Source organism: Apostichopus japonicus, chromosome 14, assembly GCF_037975245.1.
Source record: "Apostichopus japonicus isolate 1M-3 chromosome 14, ASM3797524v1, whole genome shotgun sequence".
Classification (NCBI taxonomy): domain Eukaryota; kingdom Metazoa; phylum Echinodermata; class Holothuroidea; order Aspidochirotida; family Stichopodidae; genus Apostichopus; species Apostichopus japonicus.
The window spans coordinates 27,222,036-27,249,973 of record NC_092574.1 but is presented as its reverse complement, the minus strand read 5'-3'; the positions used below and the strand labels follow the sequence as shown (position 1 = coordinate 27,249,973).

Below are 27,938 nucleotides of genomic sequence, written 5' to 3'. Positions count from 1 at the left end.
GGGGGGGGGCGTTGATGGAGTGATGTGGATACGCAAATATGATAATTCAATAAGTGTTATAACGGGTACTAAATATAAGGCTGCATCAGTCCAATCGAATTTCTGCAAAGTGCCCTTTGATGTCGGTGCCCCCCCCCCCAGATTAAAAGTGCTTCCGCCGCCCTTGATGATCTATCTCTGCTTCCTCGAGTTGTTCCAATGGCTCAGCATTCGGTTCGAACTGATAAGGAGCAAGTCTTAAAATATGATGTTTATTCATGTAAAAACTCATTTCTTTTCTTGAACTTTCATTAAAACTTGAAGAGGAAAAGTAACACATTTCGCTGTTACTTGACTTGAGTAGTTATCATACTCCATTCCACAGAATTCTATGGCAGTTTCGTACGCCTAGCCGTCAGTTAAATGCATCCCAATGTATAAACAACAACAACAATGAGATGCGACATGTCACCTCACCTTACGCCACACACCAAATTGTTACGTGATATAGGGTTTTCGAGGCCATCACGCTATTTTCGAAAGTTTCGGACTGAATTTGCATGATTATTCCTTCCATTTCTGAATCAATTTGAGGGATTTCTGCTTTGACTTTACTATTCACGTTGTATTTGCGGTATTTAAGCAATTTCTAGGCTACATTAAAACCCATGTCATGTCCTCTTTAATGAAAGAAACGAAATTTCTTTAGATGCGAAAACAAGAGAGGAAGAATAAGAACAAACAATAAATGGACGGAGAAAGACCGGAGTCTAGTCAATTCAGTGCAGTCAAGACGGGAATGGAAGCAAAGAGAGAAAGTGAGAGGGGGGGTTAAAGGATGGGGAAGGGATGCTAGCATTTAGGGTGATCAAAGTTTGTGTATGAGGTTAGACGTACAACATGGCTATGCATGGGTCAAATGCTAATCTTAATCAACATATTGAATGTATCCTTGCGTAGCAAAACATATTTAAAAAGAACAATACTTATCTCCAGAAAAACGATAGAAAAACTTGAACTAGACTGGGGTCAAGTCTAGTGTTAACTGTGTTTCTTTTACAAAGAATGGCCTTCAAGATATAATGAAGCATGTACGTTCCAATATTACACAGATGAAGAATCACGGACGGACAATTAGATCGAAACTTGTCAACAAAGGGCATCGAAACCGAAACTATCTACAAAGTGTGCAATACCAACTTACAATTTATTTTCAGCACCTTACGATCAGATTGATGGTTACGCTTCAACAAGAACAGTTTCACGTCTATTTCAACTTCAAACTAAATCTGTACTCAATACTGAATGTTTGTGCAGAAGGTTTAAAACCTAAAAGCTGTACTTTACCAGATGATATGATGCGAGCCAATATCAAAACTCTTTTGACCCTTGTGTGGGTTTTGCTTGTATTTTTCGTAATCACGTCAGAAGGTAAGGTGCCTGATTCTTCAATATTTTTGTACTATATTGATACATATATCGTGTATTAATGAAGTAGAAATGTGTTTATGTCATCTTACATGTATGGTAGTGGATTGGGAAGAGACGCTTATCGTTGACTATAATTGAGAAATGGATGTTCCTTCATTGGATAATCATTGTGTGCAGACGTGTATAAATTCGAATGTATTTATCCGAATACCAAACATTTTGAATCGTAAGTAGTATTGATTACCACGTACTGTCCGGTGTTATGGGGGAATGGGGTTGAGAGTGGATTTAGTTGTTTCGTTTTCCTGCACAAGCTGTTAGGTGACTTTTTTCAACAGAACTGAGTTGTGATGAGTATCACATATTACCAAGAGTAGGCTACCGCCTATACCTGGTTCGGAGAACCGTACTACATATGAGTACGAGTGTTTGAGGATCCGAGTAACGAATAGACACGGTGCTTTCAGTGGAACATTTTCTCTCGAGAATTGTCTAATATTTTTATTTAGCAGCCAATGTATGATGCTTTTTAATAAAAAGTCATTAACAAAAGCCTGTGCATTTACACATTAACTGATTTACTCTCAACCCCAGTCACCTTGTTTCGAGATTTTGACCGTGAGATCATGAAAGTGATGCGTCAAGGGAAAGGGAATAGATACTTCTTCATAGCTAATGGTAACATAAATGCAGACTCCTTTTAATAGCGTCGTTAGATCTCGAACAGCTTTCTTTGCTTTTACAGTCTTCCGGAAAGCATGAAAGCTTATTACAATTGATCTATCAACAATTGTTTTGTAGGAAATAGTTAATTTGAGATTCCTTTTGCCTTATCATTATAGATTGAAAACGATTCGATACCCGAGAGTGTCATGAACGTTCAAAGATTTCCTCAAACTGAGCGTATAATACACTTATGCACTTTTAGCATTCCGTAGCACTCTTTCTCAATGTTGAAAAAGATGATAGTATCGTTGTGAGCAGTTGAACGCATTCACACCTTTGCTGCACAATTGCCACTTACATATTCAGAGAAGTCCTGCAATGCAACTATGGGGATGGCTTGCTGAACTTTTATCTTTCTTCAATACACACTAGTTCTTCCAGCAGGGATCTGAATACCATCACCGCCAAGAAATCTAAAATGTCCCATTAATTATACATTAATCCATAATTTATGAATAGTGGACTTTTAGAGAATATAGTCATATCATAGAACGTCTTATTTGGCAAGCCCATTTGTGCTAAAAGTCAAAGTGTCAAGCAAATTAGTATAATGAAAACGATATTTCGCTTACCGCGTAAATATCGAAATATTGCCGCTAACATTTGTAGCCTTGTAATTTGTGTTGCTGTTTTGTGTAAATTGACAGCTGTTAATTGACAGCTGTGTTAAGATATGGTTACGTGTAAGACGACGTACCATACTTAGTATGTCTTGTGCGATTTGAAGACGTTCATAACGATATGCGAGCTACCCTTATAAAGTAGCCTAATTTAACACTAGCAGATAAACCCACGCTGCTACCACAAGGGACCACAAAGCGGGTTAGTTTATGGTGCACTGTTCACTTTATAGTCAATGAAATCCTCCACTATGTAGGGCTAATGTCAAAAATCCGCCGACCCACAGGCCCATCCTTTCCACTCATCAACCTCCTTTGAAGCCACCCAATGCCAGGGATACCTTAAAATTATGAAGTCATCTTTTATATAAAACAAATTAAGTAAACAATACACCCATAACCAATGAAATAACTTCTCCAGGATATTGTTTGTGTTGAAACTTTTTTATGTAGGTAAATCTTCTTTGCGGGGTTGGTGCGAACTTAGGGTATACAAATGAGACATTTCAGACGAATCCTGCTCACACCTCGGTCCTCATAGCCTGGTATTGTATATTTATGGTAGAGGTTTGCTTGTATCATCTCCGTCTGTTAATGAACGAAACGAGAGACTAGTAAATTCATTGGTAGCAAAGAGAGAAATGGGGTAAATTGCAGCATTCAGGGTGACAAAAAATGTTGTATGAAGGGTAGATTTTCTATATTGAATATTAACGAACAAGGAACAAATTATATGAGATATGAAGAATAGAGTAGATGTTTACCAGTAACCTGAGCAGAGGAAGGAGGTGAAAATATTAGTGATGGTGGGAGAGAGGGGGGTTGAGAAAGTGAGTTGTTTTCGTGAGTGAAGAAGTTTAGAGATCACTCTAGATAACATTCACTCATTTCGTATCAAATTCTGGCTACGATATGGGTCAAATGTCAACCTAATTAAATATATCGAATGTATCCATGCATGGCAAAATATGTACTTAAAAACTGAACAACACTGGGGTCAATCCTAGTGCTACTTAATTTTCAAAGAAAGGCCTTGGAAATGTAATGAAGCACGGACGTTCCCACATTGCACTGATGACGAAGCACGGACAGATAATTAGATCGAAGCTAGTTAACTTGTGAACTACTTTCGGGTCAATTCCAGTGCTACTTAATTTTCGAATGAAAAGGCCTTGGAAATGAAATGAAGCATGGACGTTCCCACAATGCCGGATGACGAAGAACAGACAAACAACTAGATCGAAACTAGTTAACTTGTGGACTACCTTGGAGTAAATTTTTTTGCTACATGTTTTTCAACGAAGGGCCTTGGAAATGAAATGAAGCATGGAAGTTCAAATATTGCCTTGATGATGAAGTAATTAGTTACCATTTTCGACCGGCACTACAAAACCTCCACTACGTAGGCCTCATGTTCAAAATCCGCCAACCCCACTTCCTCCTGACAGCGACCTCCTTTTGAAGCCACCCAATTAACTTTTAAGTAAAGTCATCCAAGATAGAGACTGACCACAAAAACGGAGCAACTTGATACATTCTCAATCGCAGTCCCCTTATATCGGCACTGTATCCGTTTCCTTGGAATACCGATATTCCCTAACATCTGCACATATCCAATAATTACACAACTACTAATCACATATTGATTGATTGATTGATTTCACTCCTTCCTTTCTTCTACTTACTCACTCACTTACTCACTCACTCACTCACTCACTCACTCACTCACTCACTCACTCACTCACTCACTCACTCACTCACTCACTCACTCACTCACTCACTCACTCACTCACTCACTCACTCACTCACTCACTCACTCACTCACTCACTCACTCACTCACTCACTCACTCACTCACTCACTTACTTACTTGACACAAATGACACAAACACAATGAAAATAATTTGTTACAGAGTAAAAGAACGTTGATCAGGTAACGGAAAAAGGAAAAGAAAAGGGGAAAAGGGTCTTCAATTACGGCCAGAGTACATTCATTTTTCTTTATATATATAGCATGTGGTAGACGTGGTCGACGTGGCGGAGGGCGTAGCCCACCCCCTGACACAACCGGTCCGACTGCTATCAGATGCCCTTCTTCACAGCTTTCGATCACAGCTGACTGGCGGCAGACTCGCAAACGTGTTTTTTGGGAAAATCCTCAAGTTAGCGACCCCTCGGGAATATCAAGGTGGGTATATTATGCATATATATTATACATTCTTTCAAGTGAACTCGAACATTTGGAGACAGGCATTAACATCGTAGATTTTTATGATGACCATATGTGTAGTCGAATAAGAATCACTTATGAATAGTGTTCTTTATGTAATTTATTTACATATCTACATGTTATGCTGTATCGATGGGCAAACCTCAAGTAACAACTGCTCACAAGCTGTGAGCTTATTAGGTATACGCAGGATCATAAATAGGATTATAGTGACTTTAAATGGAGACATGAAGACAGAAGACGGAAGACGCGAGCGAGATCAGTAGGAGGGTAGAGGGCGGGGATGTGGAGGTTTGGGCTTAGGCGTGGGGAACGTATTATGTATCATAACCACATGGATTGGGTCAAACTACTTCAAACATCGTGCCTTTCTTATCGCATGTTTGCTGGTTCTCGCAGACGACGCAATACGGCTTGATTCGATTATATATAGACAGATAATTTTTTATCAGGGGGTTTTTATCAGATAGAGTTGACTGTTTTGTACTGTAATTGCTGGGAGAAGATCACATCTTGGTGTCACCTTTCTTTTAATATGAATTTTGTTCCGTTTGGCAAATTGGTATGAATGTATCTGGTGAAAACACAGTGCACGAGTTCAATCATGATACCATCATATCGATATGAATTTTAAATCCACAGAGGCAAAATCTTCTTACAAAAAATACATTGTGATTAAATTTATTGTATGCAAAGTTAATTATTGTGTGCAATGTTTTACAATTTGTTTGAGTTCACTACATATTTTGATCAATTCCGCATGTAGTAGTAACTCATTGCAATGTTCTACAATTTGTATTCGTTTACTAACTATTTTTATCAATTCCGCATGGAGTAGTTTATAAGTACTGGTGTAGATCTACCAATTTTCTGTCATATCTTCATCAATTTTAATTATTTTGATTATATTGTTTTATTCATTATATTTTGCCTATTCCTTGACACTTTGCATCGTGTAACTTGCATTCCATTAGAAAGTATTTTGCAATCAAAACGGTGATATTCGTCTCATGATGAAAACAAAATTATTAAATTGCCTATTTATAGTCTTGTAATAACCCGTGGACAAGCTTCTGGGAGTGAATTCACCTGCGACGGATCGTCAACCTACGTGACTTACGACGCAACTGATACACGAGGAAACCGAAGAAACAATATTTGCAGTTTCCACATCAGGTGTAAAAGTAAGTTAGTTTGAAAGCCTATAAGTACTTTATGATGCAATTATTTGTTGCTAAGGTTCTCATTAACAGTTTAATCGTATTTGAATTCAACCTGGTTACAGTATGAGCCAGGCGCGGCGTGGCCGGTAGATTGACAATATATAATAGGTTTAAAAATATTATAAAAGTAACTAGAGCATGGCGGAAGCAATGACGTCACCAAAATATCCTGACTTGGAAGAGTGAGAGGTGGAGAGAGGTGGAGGTGGAGAGAGGTGGAGAGAGAGAGAGAAAGGGGAGGGGTGGGGTTGTCTGAAAAGGGAAACGATTTCATAGATGAACAATCCCTTGAGGTGTGTAGTGGACAAACGGTGTCCAAGTTAGATATCTGAACATCTGCAAACCTTCTCAGTGACGCATAGAGTCGTTGGGAATGATATAGGCCGTCAACGAGAGTTTATCTCAAAGCTTGCTGAGGGAAATAAGGAAGGGAGACGGTGCAAGCTTCTTCAGAAGCACGCAAAGTTTATAACACGCGCTGATGAAACGGAACATGGTGATGGAATCACGTTGATGTGTCCATTAGTTGCCATACACCCCAAGCGTTAAAAGATGTAGGCATTAGTATCAAATTTGAATCCCGCACACCAGACTCATCTTGTTGTTTCGTAATGTTCATGCCATTGTGTGAATCTTCACTTGGATTGACACAAAATAATATTTCCATTCCGTCTTCTTTGTTCGCCGAATTAATAATATGTTCACCGTCTATAACCCTCTTTTTTGTTTTACTAATACAGCTACCAAATGTCACCCACTTCCCCCTATAGCCAACGGTAATGTAACTTGTTCCCATGATAATATTTACGGCTCCAGTTGTTCTTTTGAATGTTCGAATGGGTACGAATTAAGTGGGGCTACTTCTATCGTATGTGATCGTGAGGGAGGATCGAGTATCAATGGAGTTTGGAGCGCTAACACTCCAAGTTGTAGACGTAAGATTAACAATTTATTATTCATTGGGTTATTTTTCATAATCGACCAATCCGGCGGTTAATTTTATTTTGTTGGAATTTTGGAGGAATTGGATGAGGTATAATTAAATCTGAAACAATAAACCAATTGCATACATTGTAGTCTGTAATCCATCTTCACAAGATGTTATGTGTGATTAAAACTGTTCGTTCCATGCACTCCATAGTTATTATTCCCTCTTTGAAGAACTGGAGATAATGATAGTGCTCGAATCTTTACAAACTCATTAACGTGTTAAGTTTCTTACACAAAAAAAGCATTTAACTGGAACACTCTTCAAAAATGTTTGCTTTAGCAGGGAAAAGCACTTACAATATAGGTAAGGTAAAGTTGTCATAGGAACTAGTATGGCGCTGTATGCGACAAAAATTAGCTCCGTTCTCTGATTTTCTGAGAAACTTCATTTTAACTAACAAAATGGTACACATATGAAGACGAATCAATCTTGTGGGACCTGAAATATTGGCACAGGACTAAATACCCGATAAAAGCTATGCATTCCAAAACATGTTAGAAGCGTCACTTGACAGGTAGTCCATATTGCTGCTTGAGTTTGAATCGTCAACATGATATGTTACTACGGCCGTTCTTCCTGCCTATTTGGCTTCTCATATTTATCAAAGTCCTATTGGTCTCAAGCTTTCATTGGCATACTTTTCACAGAAGGGGTAACTTGAATATTGTTATATATAAAGGTATATTAAGACGCTAATAAATTTGTTTAGGTTTAATAAAAAGGTAGGGCTATTTATCCTGTGTTGCCCGATTTGTTCACGCTTAGTCAGCAATCGAAACCTTCATTCTTAAAACAACTTGAGCCAAAATCTTTGCTCAACACTTACTTTACATAACATGTGTAAGAAGAACATCCTTTCTTTTTAATGACATTTATATCAGCTGTTCTCTGTCCGATGCTGGAGGAATTGGTCAACGGTAGAATTGAATGCACCATTGGAAACGAGTACCAGAGCAGATGTTACTACATTTGTGATGACGGCTTCAAGATAGCTGGAGCCAACTCTAACATAAGAGTATGCTTGTGGCAAGACTTCTGGAGTGTAGAAGCACCTACATGTGTGGGTAAGCTTGTAACAATGTCCTTCGAGCACTTGAGAAACGGGAGACATGCAAAAACCGCCAAAACATGTCTACATGTCCTTCACTTTTGTTGTAATATCTCAAACTTGGAAGGACGAAAAACAAGATGAAATATGTCATCGACATTTATAAATAATTTGGTGTCCACTTGGGAGGAGCCATGATCAGCAGGTTGGTCATTGTTTTCAACAACACAATATATATTTCATCATGAAAACATCAACAGCCAAGTCTAATCAGAGAACGAATTGAGATATGTTGTGTATCCTTAAAGTAGCCACAAAACCTTAGAAACAAGAATAGGAAATATTATGAATCTCTCCTTTGCTGAGACAGAAGTTTGATCCCACATATCTGTCAGTATCTTTGTACACCACATAAATCAATTTATACGATGGCCAATGCATATTTGAGTATATGTATACTGTCTTTTACAGACGCTGTACCGCCTGAAATAACCTGTCCCGAGCCACTGATAATAATATCAGACGGAACCGGAATGGCTAGATATGTAACTTGGGCAGATGCTACCGCAGTGGATAACACAGAGGGTGCTGTAACAGTCGAACAGTTCGAAGGACCTACTCTCGGTACAGGCGTGACTGTAGGCTTTTACACAATCTCGTATAAGGCCAGTGATTCATTCAGGAATGAGGCGACATGCTCTTTTTTGTTGACAGTGAAACGTAAGTACTGGATGTTGAGTAAATTTATTTTTTATGGTGTTCATTAATTTATAGAACTTACTGTATTACTAAGATGAATATCTCTTGCCATTTAATAAACTCGAACACAAAGCAGGCTTATGATGTCACATATACGCAAGGCTGAAACTTTAGACTATTACTTTAGCACCAGAAGTACTTGTCTCAATGGGTAGTTATAAAAGTTTTGTATAATTTGAAATCAGCGTTTGTTCTTTCTGATGTTCACAAAAATAGAAACATGTCAAGTTGCAGAAACCCACTCTTTTTGTAATCTAGTCATACGTTGCCCGTCCATATACGGAACCAGTGTTCAGAGCGTTCGATGTACCAATGAGTTCAATTTAGACTCTGAGTGTCAATTTACCTGTGCCATTGGTTACTATTTGACCGAATCAAAAACCGTACGTTGCCAAAACGATGAATCCGTTGGTATATGGGACACAGAGAGACCGACCTGCGAAGGTAAGCCATAAAATATACATGTTGATTTTATTGTGATTGTCTGTTGGGTTTGTTCTATTGGAGAATGATACTTTTATATTAGTTTACGATTACGTACAAAAGTTTTGGCTTAGCTTATCCAGAGAAACAACTTTTCCAGCCTAGATACTTTTGATTGACTCCAGTAAAGTAGCAATCTCACAATATTTCCACGATTTGAATTGCAAAAATTACTTTTCGGTATAACAGATGCCTGCGCTTGCATTGTTGTTTTAAGTATGGTTAACCATCCCAAAGATTCCGAAATGTCTAAGACTAGAAAATCCTAGAATAATGGCACAATATAGACAATTCTTTGAAATGATTTCCTTACTAGAGAATGTAAATAAATATGTGACTGCGTCACCTCGCGGCACCATCTTTAAAGATAATGGAGTCGTCCTAATCCTGTTTTATTGGTATCAGTGGAGCCGAAGCAATAGGAAGATTATAGCATTTCTTTTAATTGTTTTTGATTACAGGCGGCAACGCACCTACCTTCAAAGAGCTGTACACTTTCATGCAATTTTCTTTAAATTTATTTTTGAGTTTAAGCACATCAAGACCAAATAACATGCAAACATTGACGAAAGGTATAAGAAGTATATTAGAGCTGTGTATCACCCGGTGAACAGTCTATGCACATTTATCTCTCATTAATGTTTTGTTGCTGTTTTATTGTTCTTACGCATTCCAATTAAACTTATCTCTGCAGAGATTACTTGTCCTTCTTTGCCTGTCCCGGTGAACGGACATTTTCGAGACCAGATTTCTGACTGCCCTGTGTCCTATGGATCATGGTGTTTCTTTGAGTGTAATGACGGATACAACTTAACTGGAAGCAGAGCAAGGCGGTGCTTAGTTCAACCAGGAGAAATGACTGGTTTCTGGGACGGAGATGAAACACGTTGCATGAGTATGTGTTTTATGTTCTTCAAAATAGCTCAGTAGATTTCGGAGGGCGAAGAGAATGGTGGCTATGTAGAGAGAAAGTTGTCGGCACAGTGACTCAGGATATAGTTTGACGCACAAAATATCCGTCATAATTGGGTGCGACCGCCTAAACAATAACATGATTTCGAAGTGAACGAGATGTCCCGACTCACGAACAGCTCAAGTGGCTCTAATGTGAACATGCTATTAAACATCCATCACAATTGTACTTGAAAGAAGAGATTGGTAATAAGCATCAACATGCCATCATTCAGTTCATTCTTTTGTATAGCCTATTTATTTTTTAGCTGAGCATGTGGGGAGGAGGATGCACTCCGATGCCCTCGTGTACTCAATATACATTGAGAGCATAACACTTTTGAGAGAATTAAATCAACTGACACTTTTTATGATGTTATTCCTATAACTTTTACACATTTTCGTTTTCACACATAAAGCGGTTACGTGCCCCAATCCTTTTGTGGCAGTAGCTGCGTTCATCACAAACAAAGACGAATGTCAGACAACTGCAACAGTTCCAGCAGGAACCATTTGTAGGTACGACTGTATAGAGGGATATCTCGTGGTGGGATCTCCTGTCATAGAATGCACAGATCGTGGATTTTGGAACGAAAGTGCACCTAGATGTGATAGTAAGTTATAATCAAATTGTATTGCTTCTTCTTTTGTTATTAAAGGATACCTTCGACCTTTTATATCATTTCCAGATGATTGTGGAAATGGTTACGAGGAAAATTGGTATCTTGAGTCCAATCATTATTTGGAGGGACAGGCTACGATGTACATAATTCGCGAATAGGTTCAGTTTCCACTGCAGTACATATGTACAATTTATCTAACGACACGTTCTGTAATGTATCTTTATGCACATATACACACATTAAGCATAGTCTAAATATTAACTTGCAGGTCAATTAGTCTGCTCTCCGTACTTAAAGTTATAATAAATACTCCGCTGCAAAGCCGAATGTGATAACACATTTGGTTATTTCTAACACGATGCGATCAAAAATAGTGTTACCTTTAATGTTATTAAGTAGGATAGAACAACATAGCGCGTGAGAAGGGCAGTTTAGACGAACACGTTGTGCCGGGCGATTATACGTTCTCTACATGTAATATCAATCAGTCAGTCCGGACAGCAGCACTAGCAAAGATAAAGTCATTTGATAAGTATCGATTGAAGGGAATTGTGAATAGTAAAACAAAAAATGCGAAAACGTACGGTGAGTCAAACAAAAAATAAAGGATATTACATCAGTAACGTAGTGTCTTATTCGCACTAAATTGGTAGTCGACCAATCACCCATAGGGTGGTAGGGTCTGGAGGAGGGGAATGTTGGAAATGGTGCATGGAGATGATAGTGTAGTTAAAGAAGTGTTTAAATCAAACCTTGATTTGTTACTTTTATACAGTTTTGAGATGCAGTGGTGCTAATCTTCCTGCCCCAGAAAACGGTTATAAGAGCGGATGTCCTCATTCAGAGGAGGCTTATGGCACAGAGTGTATTCTCGGGTGTGACGTAGGTTTTTCACCAATGGAGAGCACACGTGTAACGTGCCTTGGCGATTCAAATGGTACAGTTTACTGGAGTGACACAACACCAACATGCGAGAGTAAGTGGTAAAGTTCTCAAGCCAGGTAGAATAATGCTATAGAAACATACGTAGGGTATCAATAACATGAAAGGGGAAGCTGAAATTTTACCGCGCTGTGATGTAACTTAAAATACGTTAAGGACACTTAAGGGGCGTTCAGTGCAACATGAACTTGCGCAACAAATTCATGCTTGCCTCGTAATTACCTGAAAAATGATCGAAATGAGAAGGTTTGATTAAGCCGGTGTTCATTCACGATCATTATATGGATATTGTTCCAATAAGTTACCGTTGGCTTCCTAGCCATTGAGATATACAGTATTAAACTAAGTATCATAGACTATGAAGGTTACATCATAAAACAGACCGAATGGTATATCATGAAATTATATTTCTTGGGTTTGCTGAATAAGGAGTTCAATATAAAACAATGACCCAAGAAAACATTTAGGCGGGGCGGGGAATAACGCAGGGAAATCTTAACACGATATCGTGGTTTTACCCCTTAAATTAAACATTCCTCTCAGATGAAATGTCGCTTGCCAATTTTGTAGGGCATGGGCTGTTGATGTGGGTTTGATGTGTGTATTGGAGGATGGGGGCAGGTGTGTATGCGAAAGTGTCATGACCAGGAATCACGTGCGAGAAACGATGGCAACATGTGTTAGAACTTTCATTAGTCTTGCATACGTAATCGTGAAAGGTTCGGTGTCGGCCACTTTTATTGTTGTTTTCCCCTCCTCATATCTGATTACTTTATCGCTGCAAAATGACCATTTTTTCAGCTTGCAAATATTTCAAGAGTAACAATGAAGCATTACTTCTCCCTGCAGACATAACATGTCCACCGATAGACCCTCCTGATAATGGCAACTATACCATTTGCTCACTGAGAGATCAAGCTGTTACCTCCCCAGACCAACCCCAGAATTACCAAACAATCTGCACAACTACCTGCACTAATGGCTTTACTGCATCAGGATCACACAGTCGATTTTGCCAGATTAATGGGCAGTGGGACGGTGTTCCCTTGGTGTGTGTGGGTAAGATTAGCATAAGTGTTGTGTAACGAAAACGTGCATTTTCACATAATCTTCTATGTACTCTGTAATGTCAATTCCAGTTCGAATGGTCACTCAACCTAGAGGAGACTCGGTCGAAGATTAGTATGTATTTTAAAGTCGCAATGAAGTCATACACATTTCATTCTTTACTTACTGATATGTTAGCGTGTTATTGTACTTACTGTAATGTCTTGGACGTCTCTCCTTGCAGATGAAGACCCACCTATTATCGTTGTTCCGCCTGATCCTGTGAAATTTGCTGGGCCCTTGGAGTTAGATGTGGTCGTCGACTATAGTGAATGGGAAGACGATATTGTTAGTATATTATCTATATATGAGCTCTATCATTTATTAATTAGTACTGCTGTTACCAATTACCACTTTCACCGAAATCACCCATTAACATTAGCAAACCGTTCACCTTTAACATGTTTTTTCGTCATATATGTTGCCCCTTATTTATTTCAACAGTCAATAGTCAATAGTCAGGGTGCTAGCCCGGTTTCATTTACATGTTTGAGGACGGAAGGTTTGATGGTCCCGATAAGTAAAGGGTACAGCGGGTCTGGGGAATGAATATATATGAAATTTCCTTTTTTTCCATGCGGCCATTTTGGATTCTGGCCGCCATCTTGTAAGTGGGTGGTGAAACACAACATCAGCAATAAATGTAAATCGAGTACAGAAGGAGTAAACTTTGATATTCTTGGAGATCAAACTTTTATATATTAAAATCAATGGGATTAACCTTTGTACGTATTTGTTACTCAAAACAGATTGAGAATGCGATTGATGCTAGCCCCCCAGTTGTGCTGCACCTGTCAAGTATTAATGGTGTCGCTGTCACTGGAGGCAGGACAACCATCTTCCAAGAAGGTAACCATGTTCTGGGGTATACTTCAACAGATCAAGCAGGCAACGAGAACAGATTTTCCCTCCAGTTAACTGTGAAAGGTAGTTATTGGTACATTCGAATTGTATTCTCCTGTTTTCTTTTCTTAACAAATATGCAGTCCCCCAAAAGTGGATAAACATAAAATCTTACTGCCACTGTAATATGATATTATGGGTTTGTCGTATCGGGCGCTGTCGTATCGGTCCTGACAGTGGCCCTGGTTCCGTATGCGCAGTTTCTATCCCTACTACAGATCTCAAAGTATGATATCGCTGTAACATATCTCACTCTGTGTGTGGTAGTTGTGAAAATATGTTACCGAAAGATCTTTTATTCAGTAGTTACGAGGAGAATCGCAGGTATAAGTCAAGTAAGTTCCAGTTCGGAGACTTGCATACATTATTATTGATTGCTCAGTTTAACGGACTTGATTTAGAATATTAAAAAAAGATATTCTGATTGTTTGACGACCAAACGTGTGTAACATTGTTAAACGTACGGTGGCCAACATTTCGTTCCAAAATGTGCTAGTTAAGGGGAGTAAAATGGTACGTTAGTTCGAATATGTCACACCATGTGTGAATTAGGTTATGTGTCCAGAAGTGTTCGTCAGAGATTCCACAAAAACGCCCTGTTGATTTACGGCGTGGCCGGATACCACAATTGCTGTGGCGTCTCGACGAACTTTCTTATTGCACCCCATAAGAACAATAACAAAGATGGTGTCAATGTTCATTAGTTACACGGTAATGATTTTGTACAGGTGTACATGCAGTCAATATAAAAGTGGTAGAGTAATGCTTTCTTACAAAAGTGGCAATTCACTTAAATCTTACAAACGATTTTAAAGGTTTAAAAATTAAATATTAAACTGTCTGATTATATCAATTATTAAGCCATAAAATATTTACCTAACACAAAGTAAGCCAAGTCTTTTCCCTAAATTAACCCAGTGAAATGTTGTTAAAAGCGAGAACACAGATGTTTATGTGTTAACATGATGTGATATTATATTGCTTCATTACGTACAAAGGGTCTATGAAGGCTCCTCAAATCGCATTTATTTAGATACAAAAAGCTTCCGCCATATTGTGTTTATTTATACAATTGATATATTCAGATACATGGATATGTTGAAATGTTTATTGTGCATACTTGTTCAACTCGCATTATCATGGTAGCTACACTACTTTGTCTTTTCGTTTTCTTGTTCAGTAATACGTTGCCAAGCACTACCTCTTCCAAATGAAGGTGTAGCGGACCCTGTAGTAGGTTCTGACGATTGCAATGTAGGGGCAGTTCTCGGTTCCACCTGTAAAATCTCTTGCGACGATGGTTTCCATCTTTCATCTGATAAAACGTGTTTCACCTGTATGGCTCGGAGTGCTTTCAATACGCTAGGCGAGTGGGTTGGAGAAAGCTCTCAGATTGAGTGTTTTCGTAAGTATGCATCATTAGCTATTTTATAAATGCTTGTATTTAATAAGAAGGCAAAAATGTAATGAAACACATCTTATGTTATTTGATTAACAGCCAATCAGTGTAATCTGACTACGGTCACCAATGGCTATATCTCTGGCTGTTCTGGAGTCACTGTCGATTTTGATACCACCTGTCAGTTCACCTGCCAGGAAGGATACATGGATGAAGATGGTCGGACACGACAAGCGAGAAGATGCTTAGAGGATGGGTCATGGACCGAAAGGGAACTTCGATGTCAGGGTCAGTAGCCTTTACTAACTATGTTAATTATAGCTTTAATTGTTACAAAGGATGAAGAAGCAATTGATCGGATGACATTGTAAACAGGTTTCAAGTACCGTAACGATATTTCGAAGCGGTAGTATTCAGAACAATGACATGGCTATGTTGTATAATTGTTAAAACATTCCACATCAGAGGATATGGTTCATCAAGCCATAAACAAACTTGAGTCGATTGGAAAGTTAAATTAAATTAGAGAATGTGAGGTAATATATAAAACTATAATGTTAGATAATGAGCATACACACCTAAAAATATTTGTGTGTGATCCTTGTTGGAATACTACCTAATACGGGTTTGCTGATGAATTTCAGAAACAAACTTCCGAAGCAGATTCAATGTTCCTTAGTCTAAATACACTCTGACCTGGTGGTTTCAATAGAGAAAAGCTGTCGCAATTGAAAAGAAGGAAATTTATCTTCTGTTGCCCTTATGGCGCGAATGATTTACCTTAAACCACGGCGACCGCCCATGTCAGCATGTTCATAACACAAATGTACATAAAATGTATACAACTGCGGCCCGATCAAGATTGTAACGCAGTTATATACTCGTATTATCAACTTTAAAATAAAAACACCTGTATATTCATTGCAATGGAAGAAAAATGACAACATTTCGCCAGCTACATCGGTAAGACTGAGAGAAAGATACAAGAGCAGAGACCTAAGACACGCTAGCCACGAAAGTAAAAGTAAGCCAAGGCCTAACGGTCGTAAACAAAGGTAAGATTTGATTTGCGCATGATCTATTGGACGGGGCTTGCAAATTTTGATTGAAGTTGGTAGAATCAACGGACTCGTTAATAAGTCTGGCGAATTTTATTCAGCTCAAAATTTATAACGACAAATAACTCGATAAAAAATAATGAATATTTCTTTGAAAAATTGCATAGAACGGTGTGATTTTTACTGAACTATTAATCCAGTAACCTGGAAAGGTCGAAGTTTACATTTTTCAAACACGTACTGAGACTTTAAAGTTTTTAAAATCCCTAATTAGAATACCTCCGAAATGTTATCTCTTTATTTTTACAATCATGGAGGTAAAAGGAGTGCATTCGAAAACTGTTACCTTTCTGGTCCTTTCATAAGCATGTTCTCGTGGTACATCCTTCCAATGTGGTTAAATATGTATGCATTCCCCAAGGTTTACCCGGCATATTTAATTAAAGTATCAGCGCGCGACACACAGTTCTACCTTCAATGCATCCATTGTTTTATTTTGCTCTCTGTCGTTAAAGCTACCCAGTGTCGAGGACCATTAGCTTTGGCGGATGGAATGGTCATACCTTCGGAAGTCTGTGAATATGACGTGTATATCCCATTTAATACCAGCTGTTCCTACCGGTGTATTTCTGGATTTTTACTAATAGGCCCTTCGTATAGCGTTTGTCTTGCCGATGGTTCCTGGTCTACCAGGAATGTTTCCAGCAATTGTGAAGGTAAAAATCTACCCGCAACCTGAATTGTTAACAATGTGATAGCAAAAAGAGCATATGACTCTCTTGGAAATGACACGTCAATTTGCAATCCAATTGCCTAATTTTTTAAAGACAATAGACCAGTTATATAGAATGCAATGCACATAACTTTTCTTTGACATTGTTTTACATGATGTATTTTGCAAAGTACGTATCACATATGCTTCTAGAAGTACGAGAAACTTGATAAAAACCATCAAATATTCGAAATTGTTTACGAATTACTAGTTAGAAGATATATAAGCTGCATTACCAACTCCTCGATTTTTTCACAGATATTCAAGCTCCACATTTCACATCGTATTGCCCTCAATATATTGAGGAAATTGCAGAAGAAGGTCAGAGGTCAAAGGTTATTGATTTTCACCCTCCATCAGCAGTGGACAATTCTGGGAACGTTACTGTAACGAGGTACTGATTGAAACTGTAAAGAAAGGGATAAGTCATATTTTCAAAGTTTCAAATGGATACGTCTATCAAAAATTGTCATCTCTTTTAGTCCGTAGGATAAGATGTTAGCCGGGGAAAGGGTATCGAAATGTTGGCTAGGATAATTTGATGGTTTTTCAGAAAGGACTTATATGTCTTTGGTTGATACATAGTCAAGGAGAGGATGATTAAGGATTGTTCTTAATGGACCTCATGCGGAAAACATTATAGATAGGTTACCTCAAAAAGATCTTAGCAGATAAAAATTGCCTATAGATGTGTTTACGCAAAATAAGGGGTTGTTTATACATATTAATTAGTTTAACATTTAATAATCAGCCAACTATTATTGCAAGGTTTAAGTATATTAATATTCTAACGCATAAGAAAGCCATGCAGCAGGCTGTTTGTCTTTATTTTCTGTCAAACTTAAAGATTGAGAGGGCCAGAGCCTAATACTCTGTTTTCTGAGGGACATCATGTAACGACTTATAAAGCAGTGGATTTGTCCGGTAATGCTGCTCTATGCAATATCAACATCTCTTTGACAGGTAAATATGTTACTTTGGACTGATAGGTTAGGGTTTACAAAAATGCATTTCGCATGCAGCCTCTCAAAACATCGTTGGTATCATTCTGCTCAATGACGTGAAAAAAATCTTCACGCTCGGTTCGTCCTCATCATAAGTGATATATTTCACCAGCTGACCGAATCTCAGTTTAGTATGGATGTGTTATTGGCCCTACCAGTAAAACTATTGTAAAACAATAAAACTGAAAACATTGAAGATTGTATTTAGAACTAGTTTATAAGATATCTGCTTTCGTAATCTAGGCAATTGTTAAAGTAATCGCTCTTTAAATTTCACGCGGACAGCCAAGTTTGAACGGCGGAGAGGGAAAGTTCGATTAGTTGAGCTAGAAAATATCCCCGGGCGTTAAGTAAAATATTTGTCGTTATTATTAGTTTCCATTCATTTCATATATCATTCCACAGTGTTTGTCCTTTGGTTATCAAAGTCGCAAAATTTATCATAGCATTCCTGTTTATTACTCGACAGTTAAAAGATGCACAGTTCCTCAGGCACCGATTAGCGGTTCCCTGGTTCAATGTGACTGGATTTATGGTGCCACTTGTGAATATCAATGTAATAATGGTTATGAACTAATCGGATCTTCTCAAAGACGTTGCGAAACTGATGACAATCTTTTGGCATATTGGGATGTACCTCCACCGATATGTGAAGGTATGCAAGTGACAGTGTGTGTAAAATTGATTACTTAAGAGCAAAACCATATGTATACTTTAATTACACAATTGGATGTGGGTCTTAGTTTTCTTGATAAGAGAGGATGGCAGCTGATGCAAAGGTCAGACCAATTGGCTGATTCGAATCACAGCTTAACATGAAAACAACGACCGGAACGCAATTGCTATGTACATGTCAGGCAATGTTTCCACGGTTCATTAGTATCTAATTTGTCCCGTAAAACTTTCATCAATTGTTTTGGTTTAATTTGTTTTTTTTTGTCAGTTGTCAAGTGTCCGGCATTAAAAACCAATGATAACGTCATTAAGTCGGGGTGCGTTGATGACGTAGAAGAAGGTTTTGGCACAGTCTGCTCTCTTTACTGCCCAGTTGGTTTCAGTTCCAGCGGGAGCAATATTTCAAGATGCCAGTCGGATGGAACCTGGGATGTAAACGATTTCACCTGTGAGGGTGCGTATACTCCAAGCAACCCTTTAAATAATGACTTGATGCAGGGTTTCCTGGTAATCGGCAACGGTTTTGCGTCGGTTGTCGGTCATCGCATGGATATCACCCACCCTAGTGAATTGTGAACGCATCTGTAGGATTGTTGGTAGATTCGGAAGGAAGAGCAAGTTGGCATTCACCTAAAAATAGGTCAGAGGAGGTGCAGTAGCAAAATGTTACAACTTTTGTAATTTGGTTGATTTGAGTGCAAATGTAGAATGGAGAGAAGTAACTATCGTCAGTCGTAAAATCCCAAAACCAATAAGTTTTGGGATGTTTGAAGATTTGGGCCATATTGTTATTTTGGTATAGATGTAACGGCTTAAATGGAACTTTGGTTCTTTTCATAGAATACCCATTGCCCTTATGGTTAATAAGTAGTTTGCGAACTTAACGCCTTTTTCGTACAAAAATAGGCAAGCTTGACTTTTAAACTCCTTTGATCACGTGACCTTTGGCGTTTTACATAAATTAAGGCACTGCAGACAATATAGTCTTTGATATCGTACTTGAGTTTGAAGTTACTCAGGGGGGGGGGGGCGTGAGGTTGGCACCCGATACTCATGGCTTGAGCAGTAACTACTGTTCATGTCCTGTAGCACATGTTACACATATTACGAACACAAAGTAGTAATTACTGATGCAGGGTTGTGGGAAATGAACAGTAGTTGCTGTATCAACCATTGGGTGCTAGTTTTGTCATACGCGGTTCTATAATGAAGTCGTATCTAGCCGTTTTATGCTATGAGTAGGCCTATGAATATACCCGAACATGGTCTTTGTTCGTCCTAGGCATGACAAATTTGCGTTATTTAAAGAGAGGTGTGAACTGGAATCAAGCGGTACCGTACCTCCTTTAATTCAAACATATAGCTAGTAAAGTAACTGCTGGTAACAAATGTTACCACTGTTCATGTCCCACAACCGTGCATCAGTAATTACTGCGTAGTGTTTGTTACATGTTGTAGGTGGCACCATTAGTTACTGTCCTAGCTATGAATATCGACTGAAAGTGGGCAACACCTTGTTTACCAATCGTGCAAAAAATGGTCAATAGAGTGCAATATATCACTTGAACACAATACGTGTAGGGAAAAAATATTAATGCAGAATTGTCTGGTCCCAATTCTTACATCCTAGCTAACTATACGTACTACCAGGCCATGGTTACGTGACTGCTTATTTCTATATAGTCCATGTTCATCTGGTTTTTGTATCACTCTAGAGAGCAGATGCCCGCCACTTCAGGTTCCTGACGATGCTACGGTCATACCGCCCAGCTGTCAACATGACCCTTCATTCGGAGACTGGTGTATGTTTAGATGTCCTCAAGGTTTCCAAATATTTCCTTTGATCCTTGAATCTGTATTTTGCACAAGTGACGGTTCATGGACCAGCGATGTTTCTGGTGCAGTATGCAAAGGTAATGTATACCATAAGTTCACGTCTCTTCGTTCGGAAAAGGAAAATCAACAAAAACTTAGCCGATGAAATAAATGACATTGAAACTGGTTCTACACAAGAAAATAACAAATCATTAAAACAGTAGACTATTATTAAGCTGTCGTAATAAGCCAGATCATTTTTGTGGATGTCTTTGTACACAGACTGCCAACCTCCGCATTTCACAAATTGTCCTAAGGACAACACTATCTACTTAGAAATTGCGGCGTCGAATACTTACGTCAACTGGAATCTAAACGTCACTGACAACTCAGGAGTTACACCCAACAGCAACTGCGACATTGACCAACAACGTTTGCCAATTGGTTTCTACCTGGTGACGTGTTCAGCTTCTGATAAAGCAGGGAATTATGCTTACTGCTCATTTGCTGTGACAGTAAAAGGTAAGAAATATCACAGAATCATGCATGGAAAACCACATAATTATGATATGTGCTGAAATGAACTCACTGGATAGTTGTACGAATACAGTACGTTACCAATAATCAAATTGAAGTACACATAATGAAAATGTGACATTACAGTCTGTCCCAACTTTCCCAACCTATTCACTTTCATTTAACCCTTTGCCAATATTTTTCATTTGTAATTCTCAGATACGAACTATATTACGGACAAGTAAACACATTTATGTACCGATGAATATTGAGTGAGCATGGCCTATTGTCTGTCACACGCTGCTTTGAAGAAATTTTCCAATGTCTGGAAGTATACTAGCTGTTTCCTGTATGTGATTTAGGCAAGCATATTCATGTTCCTTAACTTCTTATTTTGTTCCTATTTTAGCATACAGATGTCCAGTGTTACTGCTTCCTCCATTGGCACAAATCATTGGACCTTGTGACGATTTCTACGGAGTGACTTGTACCATCGAATGTCTCTCTGGCTTCACAATTGTAGGCTCAGAAACAGCTACTTGTCAGAGAAATGAGCTCACCGGTGAAATGTACTGGGAATACAGTGAAGCTGCTCCTTATTGCAGAGGTAGGTCGACAAGAGACTTTGTGGAGTTACGGCTGAGTTCTGGCGGAGGTTAGGTGGGGTGGTCGTTGGTGATAAAATATTATGTTCTGGATTCCAATATCTTTTCATAATTAGTGAAATGCTTACAAGGAAAGAAGAGGGGAAATGTAAAGAAACTATACGAGCGTTCAAGATATCATAACCACTTTACAATATTCGGTACTTTGTAGGCTTGAATTATCATAGGTTTCACATTGTGTCAAAAGGAAAGATCGTAAATGATATGTTAAGATCCCATTAAGGATGAGTTTGATAAATTACAACATTTTTTTTATTACAGCTTCAATACATTATGTTCATCAAAGCGATTCTCATATGGTGCTCAATTAATGATAAGCAATCATTCCGTCAGTAAATCCACAAGAAAAACTCGAACCCTCAATGTCACCAGCGACGCTACAAACCGGTCGCTCAGATCAATTATACAGTAAAGATGAACGGAAAATCATCAGGCTTTTTCTAAAAAACTCTTCAATCCTGGAAAATTATTGCTCGATTAGATGTTTATTATTTTTATTGTCAGAAACTTTAATTAAGACGCTTCTATAAATGTCCAAGCTTATCGTATGTCTTAGTGCAAATGCAGACTTTTCGAAATGTTAATTCGTTATAATATTCATTGTTAATATAACTAACTGTATTGCACTTTCTATTGCTTTAATCTTTCTTCCAAGTAATTACCTGCCCGCCAATCACTGATGCACATATAGGAACAAAGTTTGGTAGCGTGTATCCAAGCATTTGTCAACAACCAGATGTCATACTACCAGGAAGTACATGCACCTTATACTGCACCCATCAATTTACCCTGCAATCTTCAATTACGGTATTAACATGTCTACCCGACGAAACCTGGGATCATGATTTGGACAATCTTAACATGCAATGTATAGGTAAGACGCTTTCCTCTATATACACTGTCGTCTTAAATTACTATTTTTAGGCTTCACCTTCACTGGCTTCAAGTATACTGTGCGATCCTGAACTATATCCATGGTAAGCTTCCAACAAGGGAGATAAGCATCATAATCTATCGTATATGAGTAATTTCAGATTTTTCCGGTCCCGAACAAAAGACGAAATGATCTTGCTTTGCTTTGTAAATTATCAGATGACATCAGTCCTGTAATTATGTCTTGTCCGCCCGACTTCCATGTGGTTTTGACCCAGGAAGACCCCTTGGCGGTTGTTACTTTCATTGAACCAACCGCAACGGATAACTCCAATGAACCTCTTCAAAAGGAGACGTCGCCGCCAAATCTTCAATCTCCATATACCAGCAGAACGGATACAGTCCTATCTTCTGCATTCTACGACGCAGCAAATAATCATGTCAGTTGCACCTTTAGGATCATTGTTGAAGGTAACAGTCAATTGCTTTTCAAAGTATTTTAGCTACTATCAACAATAAATCGACATCACATCCTTCTCGGCTGAAGAATAATAGGGACCAAGAAAATTCTTTATACTGTTCATTTCAGAATTCAATAATTATGATAATGACAATTTCTTATTGAGTCAATTGTATATATTTAGAGACACATGTGTTCATTATTACTAACACAATTCAGGCATATCTGAATCAGCTAGAACTAAAGCTTGCGTTAACCAATTTCTTTTTATTGTTTGCCTGTGTTCTAATCTAAAAGATCTCTAACCTCATTTCAACAAAATCTTCGGGAAAAATTCACACAAATGTGTTCTACAGAATCCTGTTGGTTGGAGACATTGTCCCATAGAATTACAACTTTCATTGCTGTATATTACAAATAACTCATGTTTCCTTAAAAAAGTAATAACGTTCTACCCATGTCTGGCAGATGATATTCACCCGGTATTAGAATACTGTCCAGATGACATCGACATTGTGACTTCAACATCCAAAACAGTCGTGGAGTGGTTGCAGCCGAACTTCACTGTGCCATCAAATGACGATCTGGAGACTCATTGTAACTTTCAATCTGGGGATGAATTCTCCTTTGGAACTTATTATGTGCAGTGCGTGGCCATTAATCCAACGAATTCAAAGTCGACAACATGCAAATTTGACATCTCGTTAGAACGTAAGTTGCTTGGTGTTTTACAGCCTGTTTAAAAGAACTTGAATTTTATTGTTATTTAACAATGGTTTATAATTGTGGATGATTTCAAAAGATGCCAAACATAAATATTTACTCAGTAGAGGTATATCAACTCAATTTCTATCACTATATAGGTGCAGTTAGTAAAGATGCAGCAGTTATTAACAATAAAAGCAACCTTGGAATGTATAACAACCGAAGAGCGTGTCAAATATTATGCTCTGCTTCCTCATTTTGGGAATTAATTTAAAATGGGTTTCACAGACTTCAAATTTTAAATCAGAATAAGACAAAGGAACGGATATCTTATACATTTGTCTTCTTTCTTTGAAGGTTTCTTGAAGATTAAATAAGACAAAATAAGTTACAAAAAAGATTGTTTATTACCATTTTAATCTCATCATATAGCGGTATCCTGCGTGGATTTGCGTCCTCCTGATAATGGAGGTCTTACATGTGATCTGTGGTTGTATAGTACACTTTGTATTCAGTTTTGTCTCGAAGGATGGGATATACCAAGAACTGTGGAACAAGGATACGATGGTGAATTCTTGTGTGGCATATCCGGGATGTGGATCCCATCGGAAGTCTATGACTGTTCAGGTAAACACATGAGGTTGTTGATACTACAGCAGCCTGTAGTGTTCAAAGGGAGTTTAATTACTTTATCAAAGTAAACATTTCATATAAAATATTAAAATATTATATTTTAATGAATGATTTTGATATATTCTGAGAGTTGTAGTTCACCAGTGATACGATCAATGAACATGACATGCAGTATTCAGAAGAAAGACGTTTCATGATTCAAATTTAAACCGCAATGTGTCATCTTAGATGATAGCATATATACTGTGCCATAAACACCCAAACAACCTATATCTTGATATATGGATGTGCTTAGTTTCAGTTTTACTATTCGCTAAATCATATCTAAAGTCAACAAAAGCAGTAAAACCTGCCTCTGTATGACTTTATATACGTTGAAACAAAACACTTTGTTGGAATCATGAAGAACGAGTCATTATGTTATAATTTGCAAGAATTCTTATCAGTCTATGTTTCTCTTTCTTTTGTAGAAACGGCCCGTCCTGGTAGGATGCAACTATCCAACGAGCTTCGATATGTTTCTGGTAATTGTGAGAGTTCAGAGACACAGCAACAAATTGCTATCAACTTCCTAGAACTGATTGAAATGGACGAAGCACTTTTTGATACATATTGTCGTTCTAATCAAAACTGCACGGTTTCGAACATTGAGGTTATCTGTGGAAACGTAAGTGGAGGATCGAGAAGAAGACGTTCTTCACCTCCAAACTCCAAATATCGAGAATGGAAGAGGAATAGTACTGGATTCAAACAACGTCAACTGAGAATACTTTCCCAAGAGCAAAATACAGTTTTTAAAAGACACCGCAGAAGTTTAGATCAGTTCGAAGTCAAAATTAAATTTGATCTTCTGCTGGACATATTGGAGGTGGAATCGGTTGAAGAATTTAACGAGGAAGTGTACACTGCGGAAGATTCGCTCTATGGTTTGTCTGACGAAATAGCTTATCGTGCAGAATCTGGAGACCTCTCACCAGAGGTGAATATGAATTTAAGTAATGCTATAGAAGAAATAATAACCACTTTGGTCAATATTGTGGAACACTTTTTATGCCGTGTTTGTACAGTAACCTTGGTGTGAGTGGTAGGCCGATTGACTGCACGACGTCTCAGGCGCCTGGTTTCATATACCACTCCCTTTCAACATTACGCTGATCGCATCATATTTTATACCTGATTTATAACCTTGCTAGTTCCATCATCACCATCAAATGTATATGTAAGTTCATGAAAAAGTAATTGTTAACACAAAATATCACGTTTTCTCCAATGAAACCTTATTTATTTATATTTTAGCCATCATTTATTAACAATCTTTCCACATTTTTACTATCGTTCTCCTTCCTTCCAAAGAAAAATATTACTAAATATTGCGCTACAATCATGAAACATAGTTCAAGCGATTGCAATAAAATATTGACTTCATTAAATTATATAAACTCTTAAGTTTAGACTATTAAATACATCGTCGGATATGGATATGCAATTTAAGGCAGCATAATGCTTTACAAGATCATCAGTTCTGCTTCCAGTTACAGATACACCAATGTATGTTACAATTGAGAACTCAGGGAATATTTAACAAAAGTTAGCTACCAAATAAGAATTCATTAAGTCATAAGTCCAGCTTTGAGAAACAAAATTGCCCTCCGATAATGGTTTGCACAGAATCCAAAATAAAGTTAGAACTATATTCACACTTCCAGAACAGGGTTTTCGATTGTCTCTTATTTTTCCCCACAAAAAGTGCACCTTGGGTTTTCCTGAATATTTGTTCGAGATTAGTAATGATTTGTACCATTTTTTTTGTGAATAAATCAGAATTGAAAATACTGCAGTTTACTTTCCTTAATTTACTTAAAAAGAATGAGATAAATATTCCACCATTTTTCCTCATTTAATTTGAATACAATTTGACATTTCATGGTAGCCATTGGTGAAATGAATGATGGTGGATTAAAATACCGTAAAAATATAGACAAACATAAGGTTTTCGCTGAATTCTTTGAAATAAAGAATCATCTTTGGACGTATTCGTAACAATATTGAAGCCTTGTTTCCAAGTATCAGGAATGACATGATTAAAACGAAAGAACTGCAAAATTTAGCAGCGTTGAAGTTGCTCAGAAACCGAGGAAACGAAAAAAGTTATCATCTTCATATAGCGGATATTTTACATAAATAAAACCCTTATCATACCATTTTTTGGTATAAAACGATATAATTGTTAACCTTAATACTTGAATTATTCCAAAGGATCTGATCCTTAAAATCGCATGATGGTACACAAAAGTTACAGGCGGTCCAGGCCTGATAAACATCATCAATAAAAAAAATAACGTTGCAAGTGCTCACAATAAGAAGGAGCACTTGACGTATCTATTCAGGTGATAATCAAAGAACTTGATCCAATGAGCATCGTCTCTTTCAGCGTACCGTTTAGCCCAAGTGTACTTTAAAGCAGCATTTTGTGTTTTGTCGCCGCTTTGCACTTTTTTGACAAGTCCATCGAGTTTTTTACATATATCAATCACAAAACAGCAAATTAAGATATCAGCTAACTTTTTTCCCTGCCAAAAGCGTTAATTGGCGAGTAAATAAGGACATTTGCAGATAATGAGAAAAGTGTCCTCCGACAAATTGCACATTTAATATTGATCGCATACAGTTCCCCCTAGTTTGAATTCAACTAATCAGAGATGCAAGTTTAGTTATGAGCTGTTGCTAAAAATAGATTCAAAACGTCAAGTTGGTAAGTTTGTACAACCAGCGAGCTGGACTCTAACAGCTCCCTGGTACAACTGCCATAAACAATCTACACAAATCAAGCATGGTGTTGTATTACGTATTGGCCAATGACGTTCGTAGCTTTTAAATATTATATCATGGGCGAGGTTTATTTGGATCCCAACGGAAAATATCTGCGAGAAAAACAAAGTTGGAAGTTTTGAAAGACTTTATGCCACCATTTGAAGTAAGATTTGAATCGATAAGCTAGTTATGTGTGTTGTTATGGCGTCGTGGAATCAATGATGTTGAAAAAAACATAGAAAAGGACGTTAAATGCTACTTTAAACTTTGAATGAAAATACTCAAATGTGTAACATTTAATCCCCCTCTCCGACGGAAGTGATCATTGTACCACGCTGAACTTTGTCCGGCTTCCCTGTCCAAATGAACCCATACAGCATCGAATCAAGATTCTTGATAACTTGTGAAGGTGGGTTTGGGAGAACTTGAAACAGAAACACCAGCTGCGAAAGGGCAAAGGTTTGATCAAAGTAATGTAACGAGAGGAGTAAGGTCACACTGCTACCACAGATTGAGAATTGACTTCAGGCGGTAAAG

General features: G+C 37.9%; 1 protein-coding gene across 1 annotated transcript in view; it reads left to right on the top strand.

The window, feature by feature from the left end:
* Positions 1-1,199: 1,199 nt before the first annotated feature.
* LOC139980105 (uncharacterized) overlaps positions 1,200-27,938 on the top strand; it is a 56,364-nt gene continuing 29,625 nt past the window's right edge. The window contains exons 1-28 of the mRNA XM_071991482.1: positions 1,200-1,410; positions 4,769-4,943; positions 6,033-6,169; positions 6,949-7,143; positions 8,081-8,263; positions 8,719-8,967; positions 9,265-9,450; positions 10,184-10,384; positions 10,860-11,054; positions 11,839-12,039; positions 12,855-13,064; positions 13,297-13,400; positions 13,862-14,039; positions 15,196-15,420; positions 15,514-15,702; positions 16,988-17,188; positions 17,503-17,638; positions 18,092-18,207; positions 18,718-18,903; positions 19,192-19,377; positions 20,639-20,836; positions 21,021-21,260; positions 21,664-21,861; positions 22,575-22,793; positions 23,012-23,263; positions 23,721-23,963; positions 24,390-24,584; positions 25,061-25,569. Coding sequence (XP_071847583.1) covers positions 1,215-1,410; positions 4,769-4,943; positions 6,033-6,169; positions 6,949-7,143; positions 8,081-8,263; positions 8,719-8,967; positions 9,265-9,450; positions 10,184-10,384; positions 10,860-11,054; positions 11,839-12,039; positions 12,855-13,064; positions 13,297-13,400; positions 13,862-14,039; positions 15,196-15,420; positions 15,514-15,702; positions 16,988-17,188; positions 17,503-17,638; positions 18,092-18,207; positions 18,718-18,903; positions 19,192-19,377; positions 20,639-20,836; positions 21,021-21,260; positions 21,664-21,861; positions 22,575-22,793; positions 23,012-23,263; positions 23,721-23,963; positions 24,390-24,584; positions 25,061-25,569 — 5,703 coding nt within the window. The 5' untranslated portion in view covers positions 1,200-1,214. The remainder of the gene's footprint in view (positions 1,411-4,768; positions 4,944-6,032; positions 6,170-6,948; positions 7,144-8,080; positions 8,264-8,718; positions 8,968-9,264; positions 9,451-10,183; positions 10,385-10,859; positions 11,055-11,838; positions 12,040-12,854; positions 13,065-13,296; positions 13,401-13,861; positions 14,040-15,195; positions 15,421-15,513; positions 15,703-16,987; positions 17,189-17,502; positions 17,639-18,091; positions 18,208-18,717; positions 18,904-19,191; positions 19,378-20,638; positions 20,837-21,020; positions 21,261-21,663; positions 21,862-22,574; positions 22,794-23,011; positions 23,264-23,720; positions 23,964-24,389; positions 24,585-25,060; positions 25,570-27,938) is intronic.